Source organism: Phacochoerus africanus, chromosome 4, assembly GCF_016906955.1.
Source record: "Phacochoerus africanus isolate WHEZ1 chromosome 4, ROS_Pafr_v1, whole genome shotgun sequence".
In the NCBI taxonomy this organism is placed as follows: domain Eukaryota; kingdom Metazoa; phylum Chordata; class Mammalia; order Artiodactyla; family Suidae; genus Phacochoerus; species Phacochoerus africanus.
In genome coordinates, this window is record NC_062547.1 from 40,777,121 (window position 1) to 40,798,056 (window position 20,936).

The 20,936-nt window shown below is 48.4% G+C and overlaps 1 protein-coding gene across 3 annotated transcripts in view; it reads right to left on the reverse strand.

Moving 5' to 3' along the window:
- The window catches only part of NAV2 (neuron navigator 2), a 365,905-nt gene that overhangs the window by 27,381 nt on the left and 317,588 nt on the right, over nt 1-20,936 (reverse strand). For 2 of the 3 annotated variants that reach the window (XM_047776141.1, XM_047776140.1), the window contains 8 exons: nt 17,407-17,490; nt 16,905-17,016; nt 15,461-15,606; nt 12,091-12,263; nt 4,560-4,713; nt 3,285-3,447; nt 2,483-2,583; nt 22-117 (listed from right to left, as the gene is read on the reverse strand). In XM_047776141.1, coding sequence (XP_047632097.1) covers nt 22-117; nt 2,483-2,583; nt 3,285-3,447; nt 4,560-4,713; nt 12,091-12,263; nt 15,461-15,606; nt 16,905-17,016; nt 17,407-17,490 — 1,029 coding nt within the window. Of the gene's footprint in view, nt 1-21; nt 118-2,482; nt 2,584-3,284; nt 3,448-4,559; nt 4,714-12,090; nt 12,264-12,690; nt 12,700-15,460; nt 15,607-16,904; nt 17,017-17,406; nt 17,491-20,936 lie in introns of all 3 variants that reach the window. The other variant, XM_047776139.1, reaches the window with a different exon arrangement.

The following is a 20,936-nucleotide window of genomic DNA, read 5'->3' on the forward strand; positions in this document are numbered from 1 at the left end:
CCGTCTTCTCGAAACACTTACTTTGAACAGCCGTCTAACCACCCCATCGAGCACATCCCACTTCGTCTTGCCACTAACGCCAATGCAGCCAATGAGAAAGAGGTGTGGTCTGGAATCCTAAGAGTAAGGAAATGTACGCAGGTGAAAAATGGGTGGACCTTTTCTGACTCAGGTTAGCAGAGGACTCAGATGGTCTTAGAACTCCACCTTTAGAAAGGGGACTAAAAGTCCAATTTGTTTTAACACCAGATGTAACTTGGACTGAATGCAATAAGTCTGAAACACTTTCCTCCTCTACTGCAAAAATAGCAACCTGTAGGTCAGGAAGAGAGGATCCCTTCTCTTTCTAGAAACTTCCAGCGAGTGCACGCCTCATATGGTGCACAGATCATACCTCCCTTGCATAGAATGTTCTCCCCTCTCCTTTCTGCCAGTTTCCCCTTCTAAATCTTGCTTACCAACTCACCTCTTCCAGGAAGCCTTCAGTGATTAACCCACCAGGCTCAGGGCTCACCTTCACCATTTCTGTACACAACTTATATGGAGATATATTAGTCCATATTGGTTTATTTTTAGGTATTTGTGTTATTTGTCTATCAAGTTTGTGTCCTTGCTAGATCTTAAATTCCTTCGGGAAAGAATATATTTCTATTTTTTTTCTTTTCTTCTTTTTTGGTTCTTAATAGTATTGATTTCTTGTACATGTTCAATTCAGAAGACTAGTAAAACTCTGGGACGTTTACAAAAAAATCATCTTTTTCTACTTCTTTTGCAATTCTGCCCATAGGGCTCTGCCTAGTGGGGGCTAAATGATCACACTAATGAAAGGACACTAACAGAACATTCCATTCTGTTTGGTTTTAAAATATTGGACATGCTCATATAAATACAGAATTGGGAGTGGTGGGAGGTGGGGAGGGGGTGCATTTGGCAGTTAAGCAAATTTAGCAGAGAAAAGAGCACCAGTCTTGCGGCAAGATGATCTGGCCCTACCACCTGCCCTGGGAACTTAGGTGTGATGCCTGGGTCTTGGATGTCTGAATTGTAAAATGGAGATAAAAACATTTGGGCCACCAACCTCATCTGGATGCTGTAACCCAGAACAACAGAGGTTTTGAAAGTGACTCAAACGTTAGTGAAACGTAAAATCTGTATTGATGATTATTAGAATAAAATGCATTCCTAGGTATCATTTGCATTTATTTATTTATTTATTGTCTTCCATATGCACTAGCGGCATATGGAAGTTCCCAGGCTAGGGATTGAATCAGAGCTGCAGCTGCTGACCTATGCCACAGCCACAGCAACACAGGATCTGAGCAGTGTCTGCGACCTATACTATAGTTCACGGCAACGCCGGATCCTTTACCCACTGAGTGAGGCCAGGGATCTGGAATCTGTGTCTTCATGGATACCAGTCGGTTCATTTCCACTGAGCCACACAGGAACTCCACACTTGCATTTATTAACAGAATAGCATAAGAATGGATTTCTCCCTTGAGAGTCTATTCCTCTACTAGCTAAGCTCTGAAAATGGTGCTGTTTATTGGCTCTTTCTAAACTAGATGATGCTCAAACCCTTGGCAGCTCCAAAATCCTGGGGCTACCCTCTTCAGTGAGACTAGACAGCCAGCCACAAAGCAGAAGCCCCTGGGAGAGAAGTCTGGGTGCAGATGCTTTGTGTGGATGGGCACTGCAATCTCCCACGCTCTCAGAGCCTGCAGTAGCCTGCTGGCTAAAACACTTAAGAGATATCAAGCCAACAAAAAACTCAAGGGGACTTACATGAACGGATCCATGAGGTCTTTCCCCACTCATCTGAGAGAGGGTCATGCACAGGATCATTTGGATTTGATCCATGACTAAAAATCAACTTTGACGGTCAACTCCTACCCCCACCCTAAAACAGTGTCCGATGTGGGTACCACCTCTAGACTGTGGAAGAGAACAGAAACTACCCAGAAAGCTCAGATTCCCCAGGCTTGGCAAGTCAGGACGCCCCCTACCATCTTCGCTTCTAGCCACCTGGGTGCTCCCCATCTTGGCCGCCTCTGTCTCCCAGTGTCTACCTGCGCAGAAGCCTCTGACGAATGGATAAAACTGGTGCTCTTGGTCGGCTGAATTTGGTCAGCTTATTTCTGTACCTTCTGTGCGAAATGTGCTTAGCTGCCTTTGAAGTGCTTTGGGCATGATTTAAATTCAGAAAAGCCGTTTCCGACTGATGTTAGTATTTAGTTACATGAAAGTGCAATGTGGACCGTTTTTAGGACTCTTTATAGACATGAGAGAGCGGGAAGGGCAGCTTGTTCACTTTCAGAGCGTCGAAATGCAGCTGGGGATTAGGGTTAGTTAGGCAAAGTGTTCGTGCTATTTCCAAGTCAGCTCAGGCTCTGCGGTGGCGGGGTGTGACGATGAGGTTGCTAAGCTAGGGAGTTCTACCTGGGAAAAGGACAGGCCGGGCAGGACAAGGGATCCAACTAACCTCCTTCCACTTCATTTCCTCCTGAAAGCTGACAACTATCTTAACATGCCTGCCTCCTTCCTTCCGAGCCGAGCATTCACCAGTGTCATCCAGCAACATGTCTGCGAATGGAAAACATCAACAGCCTTAGGCACATGGGGACAGCGAAGCCGGCTTCCTGACACCCCCGCTGCTTGTCGGCACAGCAGCGGGACAAACCAGGTGTCGGGGTGGGGGCGGGGGAAGGGGAGAGGGCAGAATGGAGAATGCAACCACAGAAACCAACAGTGGACCAACCACGGAGCCAGAGGGCCGACAATGTACCCTGCCAAATGCAAGTGCAAGGGATTCAACCGAAACGATGGCAACAGCAGCATCATGGAGAAAAAAATCAAAGCGTCAGCCTCGATAACGCTTACAAAGAAAACCTAGATCATGTGGGCTAATTATCACGCCAGCCTGGAATCCAGCCCCAAGGCAGGAAGGTCATAAACCAAGCGGTGGCCCCGAGTGGGATCGGCTACCATGGGGGGTTGTACGCAGCATACAGCTTGCAGGTCAGCCTCTTAAAATGGATCGAACAGAACTCAGCATGGTGGGCGAGGGGATCCAAGCTCACAGCCTGGAGAATTTGGGGTGCTGGAGCAAAGCATGACAGCAATCTAACGGCTGGGCTCATGTTGGTAGCAGACGCACACCCAGACACACACACCCTAAGTGCACACACGCCTGCTGCCTCCCCATCTGGTCTGCTGATCTGCTCATCTCGGGGCTCTTGCTTAGAGACCAGAGTGCCACCTGCAGGCCCCGTGATGCCACTCACCCAGGCTGCTGGACTCAGCGAGGTTCAGGCTGTGCTGGGACAACCCCATGGACTGCCTCGGGGAGGCGGAGAGGGACACCTGTGAGGGCGCCCGGCTGCAGCCGCTGCCTTGAGACTCCGACTTCAGCCGGTCATTCTCAGCTTTCAGCTTCTCTATTTCACTCTACAAAGGGTAAGAGAGAAACCCATTTACTAGGCGGATAGAATGCCAGCAAGCCTTTTCTGGAGGAGGGATGTGAAAGTTCCCTGCAGCGTTCCAGCCAAGGCAGAGTAAGTTACACCATCAGAGGGACTCAACAGTGGTCACGGCCTCTGCTGTGTACATAAGACCTCTCTGGCAGGGGAGGGTATGAGATCTGGCCTTTGACAGAACCTTAGAAATGTCTCCGAGTCTGCATGGTAAGTGGAAAAAGTTTTATCTAAGAAGTTTGAGAAATTCTGGGCTTCTCAAACCAGACCTTTACTGCAGGACTTCTCAGAGCCTTCAATGAGGTGGTATGCATTGTGAAGCTGAGAGGGGCACACAGCATGCAGCATTTCAAAATGCTGGTCAAGGAGCTTTCCTTGCACAGAGCCTCTTGTGTTCCCTTCTTTCCCTAGACTGTTCCTAGAGGTCCCATTTAGTAGACCTCACAAGGGGTCTTTTACACAATGAATGTTCATGAAGAAGCTACTCTATGGTAAGCATTGGTGCTACATCCTGAGAAAGGACTGCAAAATAGAACAGCTCAGAAAGACTCAAATGCCTTTCATCTGTGTCAGAAGGTGAGAGGGGCCGTAAGAACAAATCTATCAGGTTTCAGAGGAGGGCCCTACACTAACTCTTCTATCTGCAGGATTTGGAAAAGTTTTGCTGAGGAAGAGGCATCAGGCTGAGCCTTGAGGGAAGGGTCCAGTTTGGATGTGCAGAAGGTCATCCCGGTGGAGGGAATAAATGAAACAAATTCCTGGGGCAGGCAAAAGTGGCTCCCTCAAGCTGGTGAGTGGATTTGGAGGTGGGTGGGGTTTTAAGAGGAAAATGGATCCTGCCAGGTAGGGGGGACAGTGCTGCATAAATGAGGCAGTGGCAGAGCCCCTGGGTCTTGCAAAAGAAGGGGCTTGGTTACTCTTACACTTTCAAAGACTGCTTTCAGCACCATGTGGGAAGGCGGGTAAAGAGAGAGAAAGAAAGAGAGAGGGCTAGGAAAGCAGACTGCTGCTAGGTTCGGCTGCAGCCCTGGAGCAAGGCGGGAGCAGCCCCTCCCCAGCAGCCTGGGGCTCAGCCCGTGTTCTCACCTGCATCCTGTTCATGGCCTCGCGGAGCTGGTCGAGCTGGTGTGCAGAGCTGAGGGCTTCTAGGCGGATGTCGGTCAGCTTCATCTCCTTGTCTCTCAGCTCGTTTCGGAGCTGCATGACCGTCTCGGCTTCGCTGTCCATGCACTCCGAGATGCTAGAAAAGGGGGAATGTTACTGACCAAGATGGCTCCATGTCCATCATTAGGTTTGTTCAGGAATGACCCTATAGCCACAGCTGCCCAGTGCTTCCTGGAGGGGACAATATCCAAAGCACCTGAAATGGGAGAGTTCCCGTCGAAGCTCAGCGGTAACAAACCCGATGAGTATCCACGAGGATGGCGGTTGGATCCCTAACCTCGCTCAGTGGGTTAAGGAGTCAGTGTTGCCATGAGCTGTGGTGTAGGTCACGGATGCAGTTCGGATCCTGCATTGCTGTGGCTGTGGCGGAAGCTGGCAGCTGTAGCTCTGATTCAACCCCTAGCCTGAGAACTTCCATATGCCACACATGTGGCCTTAAAAAACCAAACCAAGTCGAAACAAAAAATTCCAAAGCACCTGATATGCACAGACTTGATTGCTTCAGTAGATTCTCTGCAGAGCCCTGGCCATCAGAACAGCTTCAGCATGCCTTTTAGCCAAATTCCAGTGATCAATGGATCAACAGAAGCCATTGAAAAGGGAATACTAACCTTGGGGGTTTGAAATGCCCCATGAGGTATACATAGCTGGGCACCTATAATGATACTACACGGTCCTTGAGATCTGAACCCAGAGAAATGAGGTCAACTATCTGGTTTAAAGATTAGACACTCCAGGGTCAGACAGATGAGGGTGATCTTTATTTGCCAAAAGATACAGGTAGAAGGAAGAAGCTAGCGTGCTTCTGATCACATGCTAAAACCCACTCCCCTAATAGCATCTCGAGAGAGCAACCTTCATTCTCCCACCCCCACACTGCTTAAGCAGCCCATGCCAAGGAAGAGAAACATCTCAGGTAGGGAGACAGCAGAGAGGATGATGCGACATGAAAGCCAACATTTGAAAATGTGCCACAGCGTGGCGAGCTGTCCTCCTTCCCCAGGTGGACGCCAGATCAGGGGGCCGTGAGATCCTGTGAAAGCCACTGTTTTAAGATGTGGTCCTTCCAAGCTGGGCTCCTTATTTCATTAGTTAGGTTTGCCCTTCAGATAACCTGACAAGTCAGCACAAGGTGGAGGATCGCAAATATCATGCTGAAGGTTAGAAAACGGAACGTTATAAAAGACAGTTCAACCAGAAGATCCTGTTGATTTCAAAGATTATAGGAGCTAGGTGTAGAACGATCCAGAAGAGAAAGCTTTGACATTTCTTGAACTGAAAACTGAAAATAAAAACAAAAAAAACCAAAAAAACCCCAAAAAAACAACTCAAGTTCATAAAGTTACAAAGCTCAGGCGAATTATCTCTGAGACACGGTGAGCACGTGGTCGCTGCAGAAATAATCATGTGAGCCTTTCCAAGACCCAAGTACTGGATTTGAGGCCAAACCAAACCTGACCTGGGAAACGGGTAGAGGGTGTGGAAGTGTTAACTGCCAAAGGAAAACCACGATAACTGTTAAAAGAGATGTAATTGTATGGGGAGGGGGGTGGCCAGAAAGAACTAGAAGAAAAATTTAACACCTGAACAGCCAAATCTTTTTGGTGGCTCTTTTCTTGACCTGAGGCTGAATTGTTTTGAGAGATACAAAACCACCTTTTATTTTTTAAAAGTTGTCAGCAGCCAAGGAAACTTCTCCACATCAAAATCTGAAACCTCCAACGGACCCCTGAAAATCTACCTATTCCCATTTCATACCCATGAGAAACGGAGGCCAACAGATTCAGGACTAAAAGGGCTAGGGAGACAGTGATGTCTTTAGAAACCAGATCATCCTCCACCTTCTTCCACTCACCCTCTCTTCTCCCAGCTCTCTGTGCTTTGAATAGCCTGTGGTTTGTAGGGTTTAACTATACAGTCATGCTTCTTTTGGTTTAGGAGGTTTACAGGGAGAGCTTGTAAAAACTGGTTCTTTCTTGAGAGAGGAGTTTGGTTTCCGGGTTTAAACGGAGTGTAAAGTCTGAACAAAATTCCCATTGTGACACTCTGGACGAAGTCAAAACCATGCCCTGTGCAGATCTCGAAGATTCCAGTTCACTGCCGAGAACAATCAGCTTTGGTTCCCACTGTCCGTCACATGGCAAGGCATTCTGCTCTAGTCTCTTTCACATGGTCTGGGCTTTTTCCCCAGAAAACTTTCTCAGCAAGAAAGACCACAGTTCCCTGGTACGTGCTTTGTGGAATTTATCACACAGGTTACTTTGCAACACTTGGTAAACTGATGACTTTACAAAGGGAAGGAAACTAAAAGGAAGAAAGTCTGACAGGAGTCACTGCACCAAGAGTCCAAGGTGCCCTGTGCGCCACCAGCCAGTTCCCAGAAACACACACCTGCTGGGCTGCACAGGAAGGGTATCCTACAGCATAGAGATGATGCTGAGAACAAGCGCCAACTAAGAGTTGGTCTCTATGCCTAATGCCCAGGACAGAGCCTTCTCTCCTAGATCCTACCTGCATTAGACTTTAGCTGTGTCACCGAGGCTGGTTGTTGGTGACAGGTCTCTCCCTGCATGGCTGCTGGTTCTTCCAGGACCAGGGTTTTTCTCAGCCTCATCTGTAATGTCTGATCACACTGATTACCACATAATGGGTGCTTTGCAAATGCTTACTGAATATGTGGACCACTGGAGTATATTATTTAATGTATTACGTGCACACTAACTCTAGGAAAATGTACTACGATTATCTCCATTTTAAAAATGGGGAGGCTGAGGCATAAAGAGCTTGACCATGCCCGTGAACTACATCCAGCAGGCACTCAACACCTGCTTGTCCCCTGATGTTAAGTTTTTCCTCCTCAGGGCCTAACACTTGATTCCAGCAGATTCCCGCCGCCTTGCCCAGGAGGCAGGGCTGGGGGCTTTCCTAAGTTTACACACCTAAGTGTGGGAAACACTGCCTTCCCACACACCCATTCCTTCTACCCACGGGGTAGGAACTTTCTAGTCCTGAACTCCTCTGCCTGTGGGTTCTTCTTTGAACTCCCTCTCATGTCTAGATCTGCACATTCTTACAAACCTTTCAAGGCTGGAAAGAAGCATTTGCTCTCTGCCCACCCTTTGGAAAACGAGACTGAGAACAAACATCTCCAGCGTGCATGGATTGCTGTGGAATGTCAGGAAGGGGCTGCGGAGCCAAAAGCAGCCCCACCCAATCCCCACGGGGACAGTGGTTTGGAGGGTGTGCTCCGTCTATGGGCTCTGGGAGTCCCCCCCACAGGCTGACAGCACCCCTGCCGCCCTCCCCTCATCACACTATCAGGCAGCTTTTGGCTCAGTTACAACTCCCACCTCCAAATGGTTTCTTCTCTCTGCTCCTGGGTTTCCACCCACCTCGCTGGCTGCTCTACGTTCTCTTTCTGGACCTCAAAGATCAGAGAGCCCCAGAGCTCAGTCCTTGCCCCTCTGCCTCTTCTCCATCTCCCTCCAAACCCTATGGCGAATGCCTCCAGTTTTCAGCATTCAGGATCATGTCTCTCAAGTCTCTACCTCCAGGGACACCAGACTTGCTGGCATCACCACAGGGGTATCTTCTGGGTAACACACAGTCCAAGCAGAGCTCCTGATTGCCCACTGTCTCCGTGTGCATCTCCCACCCACCCAGAAACAACACCGCCACATACTCACGTTGCAAATCTAGGAACAGTCAAGGATACTTCTCTTTCCTTCACACACCACATCGCCGTGTGCTACCAACTTTCCTTCCAGAATAAATCCTCAATCCATCTAGGATGCACCACTAGCATCACTCACTCACTCCACTTAATATTTGAATGCCTGCAAAACCAACCTACCTCCATGGAGATTCGACTGCAGACTGGGGGGGAGGAGTTTTGGGCAAAGAAAAAATAATCAAGGAAAATCTACATGACAGGTGGTATTTACCAAGGGGTTAGAATAAAACAGGGGAAGGGGGCTGTTGGGAGTGCTGATTGGTGGTGGGTGTCGTTTTATGCAAGGTGCCTGGGCCAGGCCTTACTGACAGGGTAACACTGAGCAGAGACCCGAAGGAAGTGGGTCTCTGGGCAGGGGTATACCAGGCAGAGGGCAAAGGCCTAGAGATGGAGAGTGTGAGTGTCAAGTTCAAAGAACAGTCTAGCGGGGGGGGGGGGTGCTGTCAGCTTCTTCCTTCGTCTCCCTCCTCCACTCCCATTCTGATATATCCCTTATCCTTATCCACCGAACACAGACTCATCTTCATGAAATGCTAATTCAGATGATCTCGCATAACTTGCCAGTGTCTGCCCGTCACATAGGAAACCGGAGACAAGTTCACTTTGGCTTCAAAGCCTCACACGTTCTAAGCCCTGCCTCCGAGTGGCCTTCTTTCCCACCACCTTCTCGTGCCCACCACACGCCAGCCATACTGGGAAGCCCCCCTTACACACACCAGGCCTGTTTCCGGGTTCCCTGCGCTATGTGTGGGAGGCTGCCCTGCTCACTGGGAGGCTACAGGGCAGAGGTGGCTCTGTCTCCTTCCCGGGCACACTGAATGCACTTCTTCCCTCCAAGGTCCTAAGCCCTGCTTGGCAGACAGGACAAAGAGGTGATGGGAGTCTCTCCCAGGCCTGGTCCATAACACCCACTTGCAGGACCGCCCTGCTCTCCCCCTGCCTGGTGGCTGGGCACTCAGCAGAGGACACTGCCCTGCTCTCCCCCTGCCCGGTGGCTGGGCACTCAGCAGAGGACACAGCCCCTAAGATGGAAGGAGCCTCTGTGCCGGCGTCACCACACTGTAGCTGCCTGCTGATGAGGCTTGTCTGTGCTGGGTTTGGAAGGAACCAGAGATAACCAGATTTCAGCTGCATGATAGGAGGCCTTTGCTGACCACCCTGTCTGCAGGTGTTGCCACGGCACTCTGTTGCCCAACACACCGCTTCCACGTTCAGCCTGAACCCTTAGCACCATCAGATTCTTTCAGATCATCCAGATTTATGTTTATTGCCCATCTCTCCCCCTCACACACAGGGCCTACCAGACTGGGGCTTTTTTTTTTTTTCTTCTTTTGAAGGCTGTACCTGTGGCATTGGGAAGTTCCCAGGCTGGGGTCAAATCAGAGCTGTGGCTGCTGACCTACACGACAGCCACAGCAACGTGGGATCTGAGCTGCATCTGTGACCTACACCACAGTTCATGGCAACACCGGACCCTTAACCCACTGTCTGAGGTCAGAGATCGAATCCGCATCTTCATGGACACAATGTTGGGTTCTTAACCAGCTGGACCACAACGGGAACTCTTAGACGAGGGTCTTGACCGTCCTGTACACTGTCGTGCCCAGAGCCGAGAATGGTGCCTGACACAGAGCAGACGCCCAGAAGTGGAAGGAAGTCTACCATGTCATTTTCCCATAGTCCCCAATCCCCAGGGGTGGGAATCTGGTTAACAGCCTCTTTAGTCTCTCAGGAACCGTCTAAGTCGTGTCCTGCTTACACAGGCTATCATATGAAAAGCTTCTATTAGTATATAAAGAGCCGATGAGGAGTTCCTTCTGCTCCTGGTCAGGGAAACAACTGGCACAGGATGCTCTGGGGTGATGGAGCTGAGTCTCAGGCAGCCTGTCCTTTATTGACCCCCTGGGGGACATCCTGCAGGCCAAAGAGGACTCACTTCGCCATCTTTGGTCTAACCCCTCATGCCAGCGCACGAGAGCATTGGGCAGGCACCACAGTCCAGCATCAGCACTCCCCTCCCTCCCACCCAGCACTTGGGTTTCATCTTGCCAAGAACAGAAATGCCCATCCCCACAGCCACCCTATTACCAGGGTGCTCCCCGAGAGAAGAGGCGCTGCTAATCTAAGTAAGATGGAGGCCCTGACGTGGCCATGTGTCACTGGTGGGTGGGACCCTCTGCTCTGTCTCCTCACGTCCACTTCCTGCCTTCCATGTGGTCCGTGCAGGTGATGTGTTACAAAGACCTGGCCCTCCCTCTCACCTGCATTGCCTGCACCATCTGGTAAGCTGGCCTTGGGACACTGCTTCAGGGGGTTCTCTCTGCAGGCAGGTTGGCTGGGTGGACTTGGGGGTGGCCCCACAGAGCCAGCTGCCTGAGACAGGAAGGAGGTAGCCCTGCATAGACCGCGTCTGACTGGGCCCTCACGAGAACCCAGCAATGTAGATGTCATTCACCCATTTTCACCAGGGAAGAAACTGAGGTGTCACCCCCCGCCCCCCATACGCCCCTATCCAAACCCAATTCTTGGCTGTTCTGAGCCTTGTCACAGCCCCTCTTCCCCCTGGCACTGTCTCATCTCATGGGAACTGCCCTTGCAGACCATTTGAGCTCCAGTTTTTCTTCCCCTCTCGCCTGGTTCTACCAAGGTCTCTGGAGGAATTCAGCCCTGTGGGGTCAGGGCCATCTTCCTCACCGTTGCAGGGGGCCGGCTGTGCTGCCTTTCAGGCTGACACCTGGGTCCCTGACTCTCTGTCTCAAGCCTCTAGAGTCTGGGCCTTCTGTTTTTAGGTGGGGCACAGGACCATTTCCCTATGTCCCTGATGGAACAGAGACGAGCGGGTGCCCAGTGGGAACCACGGGAGGTTGGCTGGGCAAGAACAGACGACTCTTCCCTTCTATGTAATCGGGTGCCAAGGGGAACAGCACCTAAGTGGATGCCAAGTGAGCAATCACCTGTCTTATTCAACCAGCTCTTGCTCCTGAAGAGCCCTGTACAAACTGACTCATTTACAACTGACTAGGAGAGTTCACGGTTATGAGTCACCTTATGATACATAGAGCCCTCTGGTCATGAGAATTGTCACTCAGTCTCTCTGCTTTTTTAAACTTCCAGCCTCAAAGTGCTGATGTCAGGCAAAGAATCAACACTAAATTTTTCTTTTGGCTGCCCTGAGGAAGTTTCCAGGCCAGGGATCGAACCCATGCCACAGCAGTGACAATGCTGGATCCTTAACCCCCTGTACTACCAGGGAACTCCAACATTAAATTTTGATGGAAGAAAAGCATAATGTCTCAAAGCCCTATCACCCAAATGAACCCAAATTTCAACTCAACTGCCAACACTTCTACTGTCATCTCCCTGTCACAGCCTGATGGTTGTAGCTTTTCACATCCACTTATCTTAGGGCAGGATAAGCAGACAACCATTACTGCAGTTTGACAAAGAAATGGAAACAGAGAGAAGTGAAGCTGCTTGCCAAGGCCAGCCAGTGAATTATCCACGTGGACGTCAGCAGAACAAAAGCTCCCGTTTCCTTTCTCCTTCAACCTCCCCAATCCTGAGACGCTGAAAGAACATCCACAGTTTTAGGGATGCAAGATGCAAAGGACCCCAAGGAGCAGATATAACCTAACAGGACTTCTAGCTGATCCTATTTGCGAGGGTTCCCAGGGGCCAAAGACGTCGCCTGAGAGGAGTGACCCCAGCAGACAGACTTACAGAGAACTGGAGTGAGAGTTCCTCAGCAGGGGTGTGGAGCCCGTGGAACCATTGTGGGGCAGCTTTGGCGAGGAGGGCAGAGAAGAATCCGTCATCTCTTCAATGTCTGAATGTGAGGAGGCCGACTTGGGGGACTTCTTCTTCCCAAAGGCTTGCTTGAAGGAGCTGCGTAACTGAACACACAAGACCATCAGCCTGGCTGGGGTGGCCGCCCACCCTCAGGGTCTTGGCAGCCTGGAGACATGCAAACCAAAGAGCAAATGACTTCTTCCAGGTTCTCCCCCGACCTCCACCCTTCCCCCGCAACGAAAAAGGGTCCCAACAGCTCTCTCGCATCAGTGAGAATTAAGGGAAGAAGAGTTATCTGGTGTTGACAGCTCAGGGGGGGACTGGATCTGTGGGTAACATTCCATGCCTACTCTTGGGTCAAGACTAGACGCCAACAGCAAGACAGAGCCTGGCTCAGCAGACGGATGTCGGGAGCAGGGGGTTAACAGCAATAAAGCACGGTGCTCAGACACGGTGACGGATGCGGATGAGGTTAGTCATATCAATGGATGGGTTAGCTTGGTATCTGATATTAACGTTGGTCTTGCTTACCTCATTGACCTGCCAGAGAAAACGCAAGCAAAAAAATGGGGAAGGGGGAAGGAAAAAAGACAATTTTTAACAGAGAAAGCCAGTGACAGGGAAAGCTGTGGACTTTTCAGACATGACATGGCTAATAATAAACACTATACAGAGAGGAGGTTTCTGGTAGAATCAGGAACCTTTCAAAGCAGGAAGGGCATCTTCCTCTATTGCAAGGAAGGAGCAGAACGGCAAGTTGGGAAGGCCTCGTGATTCGAGACCTGCAAGCTTCTGTCTGGTTGAAACGACTGCCCCACTTTTCTAGACCCCTCACTCTTCCCTGGACTCTTATCAGTTACCTCTAAGCCTTAATTTTTTTTTTTTTTCAGGGGTGGGGGTGGGGCAAGTCTTCTCTTCTTAGTAAGGGTAGCTTCATTGCTGCACTGGTCCCAACATGGGCTGCATAGCTCTATGATATATGTACTGAGCAGCTCCTGCTGTCTTTTTAGACACAAACTATAACAAAGGAAGAAAATCAGCCATCTCGCTTGTTGCTCAAAAAAAGAGAGAAAAGGATATTTTAAAGAAATGCATTCACCATATTGGGAAAAAGGAACTGGTATATCACAAATGCCCCAAACCATGAGATGGATCTGAAAATTCTAAGGAGAACATACAACATTTAAAGTGCCAAGTCTCCTCTAAAAGCCATGATAAGCATGGATCTTTCTAGGCCAAAAAATAAAGTTTCATCTTGAAAAAAAGCCTTTTAAAAAAGTAATTTCTGTTCTCTAAAGGCTTTTTTTTTTTTCCTTCTGAAAACACATTCTGACGGTTTTCTTAGCCATTCTGAAATAATGGGAATTTTCTCCTATCAAAGTTTCACTCAGAAGTTCCCTGGTGGCTCAGTGGGTTAAGGATCCAGTATTGTCACTGTTGTGACTGTTGTGGCTCTGGTCACTGCTGTGGCTCAGGTTTGACCCCTGGCCCAAGAATTTCCACATGCCGAGGTTGTAGCCAAAAAAAAAAAAAAAAAAAGTTTCACTCATAACAAACTGCATGTCCAACTTGTGGGCAAGTCTGGATCCCATTTCTCTCCTGTTCCCTACTTCTGGCCATATTTCCAGAGAGCAGTCACAGAAACAGAAGAAATTCTGGCACACAAGCCATCAGTCTAGATCCTTGCCTCAATCTCTGGTAAAATGCCAGGTAGAAGAGGAAACTGCAAAGATTAGACAAAAATTAAGCTTTGGGATTATCTGAGGATGCCAACTATCCATCCTTCCCAATTGCACTGATAACCAAGAATTGTCTTAAAATAAGTTTTATGTCCTGAATTGAAGAAAATAGATAATCACAATTTTTCGTAGAAAATAATTCTCATCACTTTGAAAATTGGACCATATTTATCAACAGCATATTAGAAACAGTGACATGAGTTAATTCTATTTGTTTAAGTCATGGCAAATGAGTTGACCAAAGTCATTAGTAACTTTAGGAAAAATTTAATGAGAATGATGAGAGGGTCACACTGACTTGGCCATTTAGTTATTTATTTATTTAGTCTTTTTGCCTTTTCTAGGGCTGCTCCCGCAGCATATGGAGGTTCCCAGGCTAGGGGTAGAATCGGAGCTGTAGCTGCCAGCCTACGCCACAGCCACAGCCACTCAGGATCTGAGCCACGTCTGCAATCTACATCACAGCTCACAGCAACCGCAGAACCTGAAATCACTGAGCGGGACCAGGGATTGAATGCACGTTCTCATGGATACTAGTCGAGTTCGTTAACCACTGAGCCACGATGGGAACTCCTGACTTGGCTTTTTAGCTTACCTCCAGGGCAAGTCACCAACAGCCCAAATGACTAAATCCTCAACTTTTCCATCACTAGACCTCGCCACCCATCCACGATAACACACAATGAGTGAGAAGTGTATGGAATGAATGAGGACACTGAAGCTACTGTGAAGACAGGATGCTGTCAGCATTGACGAATGGGACCCTGTGAGCACTGACCACCTTCAGATCAACTTGGGGGGGTCCATGTGCTAAAGTGGAGGGAGCAGAAAATGTCCATCAGAATGCCACAGCCCCAACAGCAGAACTAAAAATTGGGTGGGGAGGTGGAATTTTCTAAGAAGAATGGGAAACCCCGTTCAAGATGCCACAATACAGAAAGTTAAGTAACTCCAGGGATTATGGAAACACAGACCAACACTGCACTGCAGACTGGTTCTATTAAATTTTCCGTTTTGAGGTATGCCTCTCCCTCCCCCAATATAGAATCAATCACTAACTGCTTACAACTACATTATGAAATTTTTACTTATACCACACAGTCAATCAATTTTCTAAGAGAAGGGTGCTTTAATGCTATCATAGCAACTGTGCAAATAAATAGATAAGGGCTATGGTTAATGATGCGATAACTGGTGATACACATGGCAAAAAGTACTTTGGAACTAAGGAAAAACCACTTAAGAGTAACTCTGCTCTAGTTCCTGGAACTTTGTGGCCAGCATATGATGATGAAGAATTAACACAGATGAAATGAAAGATGAGTGCTGCATGTAAAGTCTCATGAAACAGAAAAACTACAGGGAGGTGGTTATTTCATAAATCGAGGGCTTGGCTGAGCACAACATTGATTTTAGTAGAAACCTGTCCAAAAACCACTTTGGATTGACTCCCAAAAGTCTATGCCCTGAAGTGAAGAGCTGGACTGGGCTTTATCTGGGGGGACACCGTTTCTGAGACTGACCCTGTTGGTACCCACGAGAGTCTCTGGATGTTCACTCACCCAATTCTTTCTCTTCTTCTTCTTTGAATCACTCTCTATGTTGCTACCCACACTGGAGTGGCTGGTGGCGCTGTTGATGCTGGACACGCTGTCGGAGGAGTGCTGTCGGCGGATGCGGAGGTCTGCGGGCTGGGAGGTGCTGTTTCCTGGAGACCCAAGGGAGGAAGGACATCAGGACCTGCTGACTTGAGCCCCTACCTTTGTTTCAAGATTTGCACCTAAATCCACACACCTGAGGACCAGTAGGTACTTCCCATTAGACATCACCTTCTGTCCCCTAGTGCTGGTTTTAAGGTCCTTGAGTAGGTGGGTGCTATGCGCCCCTTGGTCAAATAAAGGAGGGCTCTCTCCATCTTACAAAACAGAAGTCAGGGGAGCCTTAGAGAGACGCCCCCCCCCATTCTTTTAGGCTTTAGACAGTCACTAAAATGCATCCCTGAGTTGTAGCAACAGTCACTTATGTTGTGAGCACCCACTCCTTTGCTCTCCATGCTCCTGCTGTACCAGTGTTCTTTCATGCCCGTGGACAAGCCACGCCCATCTCCTCTCAGGACCTGACAGGTGCTGTTCTCTCTTCCTACAAGGCACTTCCCCCTCTGCTCTGCCTGGCCAGCTCTTTCCAATCCTTCCCACATCACATCTAGCCTCGCTATTTTGGGAGACCTGATAACAGGGGTACTAGAAATAACTCGGCCCCCAAACAGCAGTGAGACCAAAAAACGTTTGGAGACAGTGTTCTCCACCAGCACAGACAGAACGACCGACAGCCTGGTCTTTATGAGCACAGTTCCAGGGGGCAGACTTCAGTTCTGGCCTCACTTCTGCTTTTTACACTCTGTGAGCTCAGGATGGGACTCCCACCTCAGAAGCCCAGTGCAACGTGGAAAGGACCAGTACTGCACTCATGAGGGTGTGTGCAGAGAAAATGCGATAATTAAATCACTCTGAGCAGAGCGCTTAGAACAACGGTGCATGTTCCCTAAATGTTAGCTATCACTATTCCTTTTCTATTAAGTACTCTTAATATCATTTTTTCCCGGAGATAACGCCTCCTCATGCCCACATCTCACCCACCACCCCAAGTAAGATACACAAAGACAAAGCAATTCCCTCCAGAATATTTCTTGAGACAAGTGAGAGGTGAGCCTGTTTCAGGTTGTCCCAAATCAATATGCACATATCACAGAACTGATAGTTAAGGCTGTGAAATACACTGACACTCTGCCAAGAGAAATATCTTTTCTTCCATTCTGAGATATATCAGCGAAGAGGATGAGCTGGAACGGCTGTCTTTCTAGAGGCCAGAAGTAGCTGGATTAAGTGCTTTCTAGGACCTGTTTGACCTACACAGGAAGCCCACCCTCGGGCAGGAAGGTTGCATCATATGCTGCCAGGGGAGGATTCCTAAGGGCAGGCAGGTTGTTGGCAGTTTCTCTCCGTTTACCTTTGCAGTTGAGCTCTGGGGTGTTAATTACGCCATTAATGGCAGCCTGGGCAGCTGCGTTCTGTTTCTTCAGCAGCTCAATGGTTTTTCTTAACTCATTCAGTTCTGAATCCTAACGAACAGAAAAAAGAAATACTTGTCATCCCCAAATTGTTCTGTACGGAGTTCAACTGCAATGCAACTTAGCATCAGCTTAGAGGAGGGTAGAGAATGAACAAGTCCCACGAAAGCTTGGTCTCAAACATGAGGCAAGGCCCATTTCAGCACGCACACGTGAGCACAGGAAAGTAGAAGGAACGCAACGAAGATCTGTTGCTGAAACTGTCACGGCCCCTGAATCTGGATCCTATTTTTATGCAACAGACCTTTTCCTTCAGGTTCAATTCCAATAGTTCAACAAGTACCCAAAAATCTATACGACCCTCTGGGATAAATGAGAATAATATCTTTAGGTTGTTGTTCATGCTCAACAGAGAGGAAAAGAGCGTCCTTTCTGCTTTACCTTCTGCTCCGCCGTCATGGTTAAGCTCTGGAGCCGGATGGTCATGTTTCCAAGACTCTGTTCAAAGGCTGCCACAAGGTGAGCCTGGAGGAGAAAGACATCCTTCCCTTACACTTAAGCCTTCAGGTACAATACCTGGCAAGGTAGGAGTGCCTAGAGGGTGCCAGGTATTAGAGACAAAATCCTAATGGGCCGCTTAGGTCAGTACCTGTCCACTTCAGCCCCACCCCCTCCGCTCCTGGGGACCCAGCTACTCCATGCTTCACATCCTCCAATGCTCCGTGCTTCTTCCCACTGTAGAGCCTTCACGTGCTTTCCCCTCTGCCTCCAATGCTTTCCACCCAACAGCCTCCCAAACAGGCTTTTTACATATCCTTCTTGAGAGAGCTCAGCAGACACCTTCCTGATACCCCCAGACTGTGTGGACTCCCTCGTATTCACTTTCACAAGGACACGGGACTACTGATCTGTACTTTGCGGTCTCACAAGCCAAAACACACACATTGTTGTGACTGCTGATGTACGCCTGTCTCTACAGCACTGCAAGATGACTGTCTGTTCCCCAAGCACCAAGCTCACCATAGAGGCTCACGCTGAGCATGTTGGTAGGATGAATGAATAAAGAGGATGGCAGATTTTGCTTGTTATAATCCTGGTTAATAAAAAGCTACTGAAAGGTCCATCTGCTACCTCCTTAGAGAACCTGTCCCCTGATCCCCCAAGAGCTGTGATTTTCCCTGGGGCTCCCCTGCACTCTTATATACCTCTGTTAGAGGACGGCACCCGATACACCCTTATTTTATACATTACGAAGACAGTTTTCCAGATGCTGCCAATTATAGTGGAAATATGCATCCAATTTCCAGAGATGTTAAAAACATGAAAAAAAAACGTGTATCTTAAATTTGGGAGATGTCATGTTTTCCTGTCTGCCCCTTTCTCTGCCTCCTTCTTCATGGGCAAGATGTCACTCTGTGTCCCAATATTAACCCGTCTTCCTTCTTCCACAGAGAAGTAGGTGAAGTATTGCTTAGTTGACTGAGGATCCTGATAATATTGTTAAAACCAAGAATAAAGAATGGATGAGTCATCTAATCCTACTGACCTCAGTTTCTTCATCTATAAAATGGGAGCAATATCTCTGTTCCTCCCAGGGTGACTGTGAACACTGAATGAAACAGTGAATGAAACAATAGTTGAAAATGATCTATGAACTGTTAAGGAACTGCAAAACACAGGAATGGCGGGAGACTGGGGCAAAGGAAGAGCTTTGGGAGTAAGAAAGTAACAAAAGATACAATGAGAATGCAGGTGGAGGAGACAGCATTGCCACAGCAATGACCTGGGTGGCTGCTTGTGGCCAGGGAACTTCTACATGCCACAGGCATGGCCAAAAGAACAAACAAAACAAAACAAAAAAACACAGGTATAGAGGATTCTAGGAGTTCCTGTTGTGGCTTAGCAGGAACTCAACTAGTGTCCATGAGGATATGGGTTCGATTCCTGACCTTGCTCAGTGGGTTAAAGATCTGGAGTTCCAGCAAGCTATGGTGTAGGCTGCAGATGTGGCTTGGACCTGGCGTTGCTGTGGCTGTGGGTATGGGTATGGTGTAGGCCGGCAGCTGCAGCTCTGATTTGAGCCCTGGCCTAGGAACTTCCATGCGCCACAGGCACAGCCCTTAAAAAAAAAGGGTTCTGGGAGTGGGGTGGGTAGATACACAAAAGGCTACAGGAGGAATCAGAAGAACTAGCAGGTTCCTTGAGCCTTAGGAGTAATGAGATCTGATGCTTCTATAAAATTCTCCAGGAAATGGTGACTGACACTCAGAGTGAAGACTAAGGGAGTAGCTGGCTGGAAGAGGAGCCATCACCCTGAACTGTGAGGAAGGTCAGGGTCAGTGGACATTTCAGTTTGGGAAGAAGAGACTTGAGTCAGAGGCCTCTGTTACTACATCAAACAGGGGGAGTTGAGAATAAGACATCTTTAGGATCAACCACTGAATCTCTTTCCCAGTGGCTGTAGGAATTGTCAGGAAGCAAGGGCACTGGGGACAGAAACGTGAAGTGGACCGGCCAGTTTCTTTCTGATGGCATGTCCTCTCTTTATTACAAATTAAGAAAATGCTCTATTCTATTCTTACTTTTTAGGGCCACACCTGCAGCGTATGGAAGTTCCTAGGCTAGGGGTCGAATCAGAGCTGTAGCTACCGGCCTACGCCACAGTCACAGCCATGCCAGATCTAAGCTGTGCCTGCAACCTATACTGCAGCAGATGGATCCTTAACCCACTGAGCAAGGCCAGGGATTGAACCTGCATCCTCATGGATACTAGTTGGGTTCATTATCGATGAGCCACAATGGGAACTCCATGCCTTTGCATTTTAGAATAAAGAGATATGCTTCAGTTCGCTCTGGAGAATGTGGCAGAACCAAAGTCAATCAACTCAAGAAGTCATCCAGTGGATAAAGGAAGCGAGGCAGGGCAGGGATGTGAAAAAGAATGACTACTATCCTGGCACTTCAAAGCAATGACAGGGTCAAATGTAAATGACCAAATTTCCATTTATTTCAATTCTTTGATTGCTGCCCAAGATTCTATGTGTGGGCGCTTATCATTTCTTTTCAGTTAAAAACAAAAGCAAAAACCTGACCCTGCAAAGAAGACTGCTATGAAGAGAGTGTTTTTGGAAACTCAAGAAGAAACCACATTTGCTCTGAAGAACCAGAGGATCACATTTTGCTGGTGAGCAAAAGGACTTAGTATCATGGGTCCAACTATGAAAACACAGGCTGAGAGGCTGTTCCGAGCCTGGTTGAGAGCCGCACAGCAGCTTTCTCAGCAAGCAGCATTCTCACATTCCCAGGGAAAACAAACACAGTGGTATAAAAACACCCGGAGAAGGTGGCTTTGAGTAGTTTGTCCTAGGAAAACAAACACAGCCTGGCCAGTGAGAAAGACGGCAGCCACTAAAACACATTAGCACTGCTGGTGGTGTGTGGCAAGACTCAATATTTACTTTAAAACAAAACTGGATTCAATAGCTTTTGTGAAGAGCAAAATGCACTTCTGGAATAATAATAATGATGTGAGGGATCTCACCACGCTTCAGGAACAGAGAGTAGAATGCCAAACGGCCCAAGGTAAAGCTCCTTAGGGCAGCATGCAGGCATTGGAGGGATCAATCCAAGTTCATTGATAAGTAAATTAATGACTGTTTTTTAATTAGGAAGGGGCAGCAATTGACAGCTGTCATTATTTTTTTGTTGTTGTTGTTGGCCACACCCATGGCAAGTGGAAGGTCCCAGGCCAGGGATTGAACCTGTGTCCCAGGAGGGATAACGCTGGATCCTTAACCCTGGGCCACCAAGGAACTCTGACAGCTGTTAATTCTTAATTAGGGGAGTAGCTCCAAATCACTAGCTGTCAAACCTCACAGGTCTGGAGGAGACCCTGGCTCACTGGCTCACTGGGGTAGGTTCTGGATTCGAATGCCTGCATTTGGTTACCCTGATTGAAAACTACCCACAGA